General features: G+C 38.3%; 1 protein-coding gene across 3 annotated transcripts in view; it reads right to left on the bottom strand.

Moving 5' to 3' along the window:
• Positions 1 to 4,132: 4,132 nt before the first annotated feature.
• The window catches only part of ESRRG (estrogen related receptor gamma), a gene marked incomplete at both ends in the record, with an annotated part of 217,715 nt that continues 211,118 nt past the window's right edge, over positions 4,133 to 10,729 (bottom strand). For all 3 annotated transcript variants that reach the window (XM_082613848.1, XM_082613849.1, XM_082613850.1), the window contains one exon: positions 4,133 to 4,377. In XM_082613848.1, coding sequence (XP_082469974.1) covers positions 4,133 to 4,377 — 245 coding nt within the window. The remainder of the gene's footprint in view (positions 4,378 to 10,729) is intronic.

Raw genomic sequence — 10,729 nt, 5'->3', positions numbered from 1 at the left:
CTGCAGCTCAGCTGGCTGCCAAGCTCAGAGCCAGCGCCTGATTTAATTGTGGAGGGAGAGAAATAATAGGTATCTCTAGCAGATTTTAATAGGATCTTAAAATAGGGGGAAAGTTTTCTGTTATGACATTGACATAGAGGCGACAATTTGGAGTAATGCAGAATGATGTGGAGATGCTTTAAGATTAAATAAGAGCTATATAAAGGCTTGTCAGAATGAATTCTAATGTGCCTGAGACACTTTGCATACTCTTAAATATGCAAAATGTCTCTTGGCACCCTAGAATTCATCCTGACAAGCCTTTATATAGCTCTTCTTTAACCTCCCACTTTATTTTTAGGGAACAGGTACTCAGATACTCTTTGAATGCAAGCAACAAAGGGCAGTGTTTATTGATTTGGTTCTTTAGTGGGGGAGGGAGCGTGAAAAAAGAAAAAAAACACCGTACAAAAGAGCAATCAAAAGTGGAAGCATGTTTAATATTGCTCTACCGTCACCCTGAAAGGCATAATAATTTGAGTTACACATCTGAACTGATTGGAGTTACAGAATCATATCTCCCTTTTGCATTTAACAATATATACAATATAAAATAAATACATTTACACAAATGGACATTTGCTGGAGCACACAGTATGGTACACATCACAAAAATATACAATTGATTGCTTTACAGATGTGAAGCCCATCTACAGCTATAGACAAGGTTTTATTATTATTATTCTTTTTACTACTGGCTATAATGCAACTCCTGGATTATTATAAGCAGTTAAATTTTTTTTTGTCCTTTTACGATCTTTGCACATAAGACTGCCATAAAATGTTTTCCTAGGCAGGTAAACAGAGACGCTTAAATAATTAAAATACAATCACCAACACTCATTTTCTCTTCTATAAGAAAAATAGCAGTTTTAAATTTTTTATATCTTTTATGTTATCATTTAAATGCAAAATAGTGGAATAAATACAACAATCTGATCTGATTGAAACACAAGTGTAACTACAGGTAGTCACACAATCATATTGCTTTAAATAAGAACAAACCTAAAAGAAGCAAAATTACAATTAAAATCATACGGCTAAAACACACACCTTGATAACTTTCCAATACTTCACATTAAGTAAATGGTCTTGCTTGAAACTTGAAAAAACTTACCTCAAGCGAGGTTTAAGATGAAGCATTTACCCTAAAGCCCGTGCAGTTCTTTTAGATCTAAATTTTAGTTGTGTTTCCTATTTGTGAGATACTTGTTCTCTTGCAATGCTGAGAGTCAATTAAACTGAAAACTAAAAATTGTTCTTTGCTCTTTTTACATCTCTCCATCTTGCGTTTTCAGTTGGTTGGCTTTTACTCCTTAAGCCCAAGTACTTTAATGTGATACAGTGAAAACAATGTATATATTGTATATATTTTATTTATATATATAGTGTGGTTGAATAGTAGTAACTTAAACCCTGCACAAACTGTCTGGAAAATAATCTTTTTTAAACACTTACATATATAAATAATCTTAGAGAATCAGCACCTTTTTTTTTTTTTCCCAGGAGTTGTATTTTCCGTTGTTATTTTTCAAGGGATGTGCCAATTTCTGAACTCCTATCACAGCTATAAATTTCAAGTTATTGACCATCTGAATGAATTGCTAATGATGATTTATCTAGAACCACACTACAGTCACTTCTCTACTGAGAAACCACAATCTACAATTATAGTCCCATATAGCTAATGATAGATACACAGTATTCCTAGCACTAGGTTGATGAAACATCAACCCAAGGTATTTTGTTTAAAGCACACAAAGTAGCAATAGTTTTGGAAACGTGTCCGCACCAAAAAGTTTCGCAACAACACAGAGCGAGTTTATAACAACATCTGAGAGATGATTGAGTGAAAGCCATATATACAGCATTTAAAAATTAGACTTATCTATATTCTTGAAATATTCAAAGTTTTATTTCTAAGCTATACATTGGTATTCTATAATAAACCATTAGAGAAATTATTCCTTGTGTTGAAAATATCATTATGATTTTGATGTGTATCTGTTCATAATGAATACTTGTTTGGAGTTTCAATCTCTTAATTATTATTAGGAAGAACCTTATTAATGGTAAGGAATAGAATATACTACTGTAGTCTCCTGAGGAATTGTACATCCAATATTGTCTCTAATTCTACCCTGTGTCTAAAAGCACACACCACAAGAATCCAAACACCACAAGAACAAGAAGACAACAGTCTTTGAATGCAACATAAAATTCAGGAAAGCACAGCAAACATGAAACATTGAAAAGCTGAACTACATTTCTTTTGTTTGTTAGGATTACAATTTTAATTACATCTGTGTACATAGAATAAGACTGTTCACATAATACAGGGAGCAGCTACTAACACTGGTCCATTGGTATAGCATTTGATGGAGGTTACTGTTTATTGGTTACTCAGCGATTGTAGATTTTGGGGGTATCTAATTGATTTCTTCATTAGATTACACCTCTTAACAGTCTGGGACCTGACTGACTTTCTTGCTGTGATAATACTGGTTGAAAAGCACATAGATTGGCTTAGCTCTTGGTAAGAACTGCAGATTAATTTAAACAAACATTCCTAAGTGAATCAACCCATAGAGATGAGGTTTTAGAATTTGGTCAGGCGTCTGTTGTCTTTGATGATTTTTTTTCTTTTTTCAAATTCTGGCATTTGCCTTATTGCATCTTAGGTGAATACTGGCTCACAGCTCCTTCTGAGAAAAGGTCTGTAACTTTGCAAACAGGCAGTACCTCATTCCTAACCACCGTGGCAGCCAGAAATCCTACGGCCACTGGACCTCCCAGGTAGAGAGGGGCGCTCCTCATCATTCTACGGATCTGTATGCCGTGTGTGGTGCTTCTGTACGTGACCACTCGGAGTCACTGCAGGTGTAATCTAATCCTTTGTGTCGGTGAACGTTTAGGTCAACTGGAGCTCATGTTAAGAAACTGAAGCTTGGGACCAGACTGGCACACAACATAAATTGCATCCGTGATAATATGCACCTTCCCTTCAACTATTGCTTGAGTAAGTTAAATTCCCATATTAATAAATGGCTGAAAAGTGGTAAAGCTGGTACAAAAAAATCTCCATTTGTAAGAAGAAATGAAACATTTTTTAAAAATCTTCCTTCAGGATTCATGTGTCCTTCATTATTGTTCGTCATTGTTCAAAGCCAGCACAGAATTGCAGTATTGTTATTTCTCTTTAGTATTGCATGAATGAATAAAGCTTAAACTATTCCCTGAAAAAGTTACATAGTCGCTAAACTAACAAATACCTGGAAGACTTGAAAAAACAATTAAGGAATCAAATGGCTGTAACTGATCTAGATGGAAAAGCAATGATAAGAAGCAGCCGATGCAACGTTGCTTAAGTCGTCTAATTAGAGGCTGCTCCAGTGGAATCTAATACTGCACTCAGTCAATTTGTGTATGTTGCACTGTACTCTTAGGTACCGCGGGTCTCTCTCTTTGATTCCTTAGTCATTGGGGATGTTATGGTTCACAAGAAGTTCACTGGTATCCATATTATGGATCTCCATCCTTTGGCAGGGCTGGCTTCCATCACTCTCCAATTAGAGACTTCTTTTAAAAGTTCAGCAGCAGAAGGAAAGGAAGGAAGGAAGGAAGGAAGGAGGGAGGGAGGGAGGGAGGGAGGGAAAGAAAAAGAAAGGAAAGGCAGCAACATTTTCTTATAACCAGAGCTATTAAAATTTAAAAGGGGAAGAAAGAGAAAAGAGGGAGGAAAGTAGAAGAAGAAAGGAAGGAGGGCGGGAGGGAGGGAAGGAAGGAAGGAAAGGAGAGAGTGGGGAACCAGCAATGAAGGAAGCAAGAAACGAAGGAGAAAGAGAATAGGGCGGGAGAAAAAAAATACAGAGCAAAAGAATCGGAGAAAAGATGAGATTCAGGTAGAAGAAAGCTCATCAGGAGGATACAGAGGAATCTGAAAGCTGCTTCATAGTCTTGCTGCTAAATTATCAGTGCAGTCTTACTTGATTTTTGATGTTGTTAACTAAACTCTAAGTGTTTTTGACATCACTCTTGGGTTTATTTTTCCCTTTTTCGGCGTGCAGGATAGGATGCCCGGGGAAGCTTTTAGTCAGACCTTGGCCTCCAGCATTTCCAAAAAAAGTTTGTGCATGGGGACTTTGCCTTCCAGTTTGATGTTGTAGAAATGCTGCACGGCCTTGGTAGAGGTCTGCCTCAGGAGCGGCAGCGTCATCAGCATCTTACCAGCCCTGCGAGGGTCTTCCATGTGCTGGCCGGCCTCATAATCCTGCAAGGCCTCATGTAAGACATCCTGAAGCTTCTGAACGGCTTCGACATCTTCTATGTGCATGGAGTCTGTACAAGGCCAAAAAGATAAACAATATTAACAATAATAAAAAATATGTTGATTCGAGTTATGAAACTTAAATCTCATTACTGACCTGCTCTACGCTGTGATTTGTTCAGAGATTCTCACATTTCCAAAATCTCCATTTTATTTTTCTAAATTTCACTGCAGTAGATAATTTACAATACTGGCTTAGAACATGGGAATTACTACAAAAAGCCTTTATTTAAAACATGTGGGTTTCTTTCCTCCTGAGACTGAGCAAGTGAACACTTTAACAGATAACAGTCTTGGCTGTTTTATTCATTATCTCATTCGTGTATTTATTCATTCATTTAGTTATAAAAGACCATCTATTAAGAAATTATTCTCTGTAACGTTGTGTAAAATTCAGATCTTGTGCTCAAAAAGCCCATATGTCCCAAAAGGGGAAAAAAAAAGTTGATAACCAAAATTTGAAGAACTCCATGTAAACACACCGAATCTAACACTATGCTCAGTTGTAGACTGTACAGAAATCACAATACATTGCTCATCTTTTTAGGATTTTTTGTGTACTCTTAACAGTTCATTAAAACATCCTGGCATAGCCTGCTTCTCTGCAGACTTTAATGAATTCTGAAATACTTTTCACATTTGTGAAGGTGAACTTCGCCCTTAAGTGACTAATTTAAACATCTAATTCAGTCAAGCAAGGAAAGAGTTAACAGGGTTGCCACAATTATTCTTGCGAGAAATGTGAGATGTGGGGAAAAAATAAAAGTTACAGTTCCAGCTCTAAAACAGACACTTAATTATATACAAGTTTGAATCATTTAGCACATTTTATTGATTCTGATGACAGTTTATCTGTTAATTACACATAACAGCGTCTTCGGGGGATTCTTCATGTTTAATAATTCTAGTTCTCTGAGAATGCAGAGCTCTGAGATATATGTACCTAGCCTAATCTTTCGTATCATTCAAATATCAGATCACATGCCCAAAAAGAGAGAGGAAATGTAATTTAAAATCAAGTAGCTAAACATATGATAAAAAAGATTACAGCAAGGTACTTAAAAGATCAACGGCGATAACCAATAAAGGTTTTTAAAACTTCTTTGTATTTTCTTTACTGCTTTTTTTTCTTTTTTACATTGTCATTTTAAAATCGTTTCATCATATCATTGGTGAATTGACCACCATTTACATGAGGTGGTTAATAACACATTTCTTTAAAAGAGTTTTGAATATTCTGGAATATAGTTGCCTATAAGGGTTTACTGCTCAAGACTCGATTCCTGCCTGGTGGAGCCAAAAGAAGGAATTCTTCTAGGTGGCAAACGTTGACAGTGGTGTCCTGGAGTGGAACTCCAGACATTCTCCAACATGAACCCTGGCCTTTCCGATGGACTGTTTCTACCTAGGCTTTCCTGCAATCTGGTTCCTTTCAGCAGAGCAATTCCATCCACTTCCTGTGTGTCTTCTCTTAGAAACAAGCACACGGAATTTCCAAAGTTGTCTAAGGGGGCGGTAATGAAAGTGACAAAAAAACAGTCATGGAGGTGACAACAACATGCTCTGATATTTTTTATTTCTATGTTTGCACTTAAATACTGTCAGGGGAAAATGGTGGACATGGACACACACTAACGGTGAGTGCTTAGATACACAGAAGATTGACCTTTGTACATAAGGGAACCGGGATGAAGTGGACTCACCCAACCTATCTGGGGACTAAACGTTAACACTCCATAAGTGAAAACAGTGGAGAAGAAATGGATGAGGAAAAAAGGAACTGCATTCTTTACAGACAAAATTAAAACAAAATAGCGGTTTTCCAAACAGATTGATTTTTTAAAAAGCAGAATAAATATACTGATTAAAAAAAGCAGAATAGGGACTTCCATGGCCGTCCAGTGGTTAAGACTCTGTGCTTCCACTGCAGGAGGTACAGGTTCGATCCCTGGTCAGGGAAATAAGACCCTGCATGCTGCACAAAGTGGCCAAAATTTTTTTAAAAATAAAGAAAAAAAATTTTTTTAAAGCAGAATAAATATAATAAATATACCATTTCTTAAGTACCTGTTTTGGGTGAGGCCTCCGATAAACACTTTATGAACATTGCCTCATTCATCTCCCAACAGCCCTGAAAGGCAGGTGGCTGCTAGTAAGTGTCAGAGTAGGCTTAAACTCTGGTGTCTTTGAATCAAAGTGTGTTGCCAGAATTTATAACACTGGACATGGCATGTCCTTTTTTTTTTTTAAAGAGCTGAAATCGTCCTTTTAAGCTCATCTCATTCAACTTTGCGTCTTCAGCAAGAATCTTTTCTACAACATTTCTAATAAAGACATTGCCAGTTACATGGAGAGCATTCTACTTAACAAGAGACAGAACTACTTGTTAGAAGTGTCCTCTTCATATTTTCCCAAATCTGCCTCTAACTCCCATCCTTTGGTCCTGGTTCTAACTACTGAAACAATACAGGATAAATTTCTTTCTTCGACACGGCAGATCTTTAAATGCTTGAAGTACGGTCACCTCAGCCCCGACTCCAAGTCTTGCCTTCCCCACTGCTCTTGCCTGGCGGGAGATATATTATAGGATGTCACCGGAAATGAGGCGAGAACAAATAGCAGAGAGATATGCTCACAAACAGCAATTAAGACTTCAAACTATTCTTTAAAGGCGGTGATTTAGCTTGAGAGATTTAAAAATGATTTAATCAAATTACTATGATAATTTAACTTCCCATTTACAGAAAAGATTCTAACTCATTTTAGCTTTACCCATTCTCGGAGCTGCTAATATTTTAAATGCAAACTCACTAAATCTGAACTATTTAATTAGACCATGATTCAGCTGGCAGACTGCTGAAGAAAATATTAATCTCCATTAAGGATCCTAGTTCAAGTTCTGGCTCTGTGGCTTTAATCTCTGTTTTGTTCTTCGGGCTAAATTTATACATTTATGCAAAGCTCAATAGAACTGGCATTACTTTATATAATTATTTAACTCTCGTTGTTGGTACTGGGTTTTGGGGTTTTTTACCTTTATGTTTTAAACGAAATTTTCCCAGTATTTGTGCTAATGGGAACCAGCTAAACTTAACAATGGAAATCACAGGTTTATGAACTAATCAGACAGTGCAAAGCTGAACATTAAAAACACCGAGTGAGTTGTTAAAAAAAACCAAAACCTAGGATTTCTGGGTCCAAGCCCAGACCTATTAAATCAGAAAATTGGAGCTGGATGCAGGACATCAGTATTTTTTAAAATCTAGGTGATCCTATGGTCAAGCCAGGGTTGAGAATCACTCAACTAGACAATAAGACAAACAAATGCTATTCTAAAATGATCAAGGTTCCAAAAGATTACCAAAGTTCCAATGATACGTATAGTGTCACCCATATATTAAGTTTTAACATCTAATAATAAAATAGAACCCTTTTGTTAAATTCCAATATTTTCCTCCATGAAGTATGACCCTAAAGGGACATGTCTAGCTCAGATCATTTACTCTGGGAAGACAGCTAAATATCCTTATACCAATAGCCGCAAAATTCAGTGATACTTAGAGCCGTTGCAAAAGAAGATTTTGTTTTTACTTCTTACCTGGAATAAAGCACCGCCCTTCTCTATGGTAAAATTATCCATTACTGTGGCATTAGGTAAAGTTACTCCAGAATGCCCACGCTCTGTTTAGGAACTGTCTTCAGGACTTGTAGCTCATTCTTGGCACTATTTTCTCAATGATGCCAAATCTTATTTTGAGGATGGAATTGAATATTAGACATAAATAAAGCATATTCAGAGTCAAATCTGGTACACATTATAAACCAACACTCAGAGTAACCTTTTCTGTGGAACACAGAGGTTGGTTTTCTTTAGTGTTAGTAAGCTGCCTACATGAAGAGGCGCAGTAACGATACAGCCGACGTGACTCTAATCACCAAAGGAATGAAACACAATATGATGAAAAAGACAGAGAAGTGGGCAAAAGTCTATTTTCTAAAAGATAATTTGCATCTCCACATTTTTATATACAATTATAAGGAGTCTAAAAAAGTGATCTTCTCAGTTACAATCAGATGAGATACTGAAGAACCCTGGTTGACCGCCATGGCACAATGGCCCTTGATTAACATAGATGGTCAAACGTAACATTTTCAAAAAGGTGCCAATCATAAAGTTTTGATTAAAAATCAGTAAACTGTATTCCAGGAGGATGTCAGTGGTGGCAGCAAAAACTTTTAATCTCTCCAAATCTGCACATAAAAGAACAGAGCGGGCTTCCCTGGTGGCGCAGTGGTTGAGAGTCCGCCTGCCGATGCAGGGGACACGGGTTCGTGCCCTGGTCCGGGAAGATCCCACATGCCGTGGAGCGGCTGGGCCCGTGAGCCATGGCCACTGAGCCTGCACGTCCATAGCCTGTGCTCCGCAACAGGAGAGGCTACAACAGTGAGAGGCCCGTGTACCGCAAAAAAAAAAAAGAGCAACTAGATGGCAAAATTAAAAATCCATAGAAAACACTTACCAAAAAACTAAGTAACAAGATATCCCCAAAAGACACACACACACACACACACACACACACACACCCTCAGGATTATAGTGTGTGTGTCTGCGTTCCTAGCTCTGTTCCACTGAAGGGGTTCAGGAAGCATGGCCAACCCAGGAATGCAGTATTCGGTACCAGTAGCACCCAAGTTGTAATCAGATTCCAGGCCCCAATCAGGAAATATTTAGGATGAATATGAACATCTTGTCAGAATAAATAGGAAGGAGAGGATCTACAACTATTACGTCATTCAAAAAGATTCCAGACGCTGACCTGAAGAGGTTCCCGCTGACCCAAATGGGACAGTTTAAACTTCAAAAAGAATTACAAGTGATTGAAATCTATTGATTATATTTAAATACATGTCTTTATAATGACATTAAAAAAAGATAGGGTGCCGATGCCTTATCTTGAAAACTGGTGAATAAACAGAAATAATCAAGCATTTATCCCACATTTCCCATTCAGTCTGTATCACTGGTGACCAAATAAGAGAGGAGAGAAAGCATCTCTGTGTATAAGTATCCCAACTACTGAATGAAAAAAGAAAGGTTAAAATTACAAATCACCACAGATTTAAGGAATGAGCACCAATGGCTGCTAACATCACAAAAAGTGAGACAACCAGACATTATATGTCTCCCAAAGAACAGCACCCCACCTGTAGGTCTAGAAACGGAATCTGATTAAGCCCTTTGGATCCAGCTGCTGGTTTGCCCAAGACGCAAAGGGCAGAGAAACATGATGAGCTGCCCCTAGAGGATATAAACTGCAAAGTCCAGACTCTGGGGAACTGTGCAGGGCAAATGCCCTGGCTTTTGCAATAGATAAACTATAAGAACACAGAAACTTAAAGAGGAACTTTTATTTATTTATTTATTTATTTATTTATTTATTTATTTATTTATTTTCTTTTTGCGGTATGCGGGCCTCTCACTGTTGTGGCCTCTCCCGTTGCGGAGCACAGGCTCCGGATGCGCAGGCCCAACGGCCATGGCTCACGGGCCCAGCCGCTCCGCGGCATATGGGATCCTCCCAGACCGGGGCACGAACCCGTATCCCCTGCATCGGCAGGCGGACCCTCAACCACTGCGCCACCAGGGAGGCCCAAGAGGAACTTTTAGATTAAAGGAGACTTTAAAAATCCATAAGGAGAAAACAATGTTTTTTAAAGGGCAAGATTAAACTATCATGTCTGGGGATACACATTTAGTAACAAAACCATTATAAAACGTACGGAAGTGATGACTATAAAAGTCAGGACAGGATAGGGGTACTTTTGTGAGAAGGGAAGGCAGAGCGACTGAGACAGATACAAAGTTATATTTCTTGACCTTGCTTATATATTCATGGTGATAGGCAGCAAAATGGTCCCAAAGATATGTGGATAGTCCAACCCTGCAACCTAAATGTTACCTTATATGGCAAAACGGACTTTCCGGCTGTGATTTAGGATCTTGATATGGGGACAGTATCCTAGATTATCCAGGTGGGCCTTCAGTGAAATCAAAAGTGGGAGGGAAAATCATAAAATCATAAGAGGGAGGGAAAGGAAGAAGAAGGCAGTGTTGCCAATGAAGCAAAATGGTACAGGCCTGGCCCTGAAGATGCAGGAAGGTGCCATGAACCAAGGAATGCAAGGAACACCAAAATAGAAGCTGGAGAAGGTCAGGTATCAGATCCTCCCCTAGAGCCTCCAGAGGGAGAGTGGCCCTGTCCACACCTTGTCATTGACCTTGTGAAACTGATCATGGACCACTGACCTCCTGAACTGTAGGAGAATAAATAAGCGTGGTTTAGAGCCACCAAGATGTGGTGA

This window comes from Mesoplodon mirus (genome assembly GCF_964341445.2).
Source record: "Mesoplodon mirus genome assembly, chromosome: 3".
In the NCBI taxonomy this organism is placed as follows: domain Eukaryota; kingdom Metazoa; phylum Chordata; class Mammalia; order Artiodactyla; family Ziphiidae; genus Mesoplodon; species Mesoplodon mirus.
Note: the sequence above shows the minus strand (reverse complement) of the source record. Positions and strands in the feature narration are given on the sequence as shown.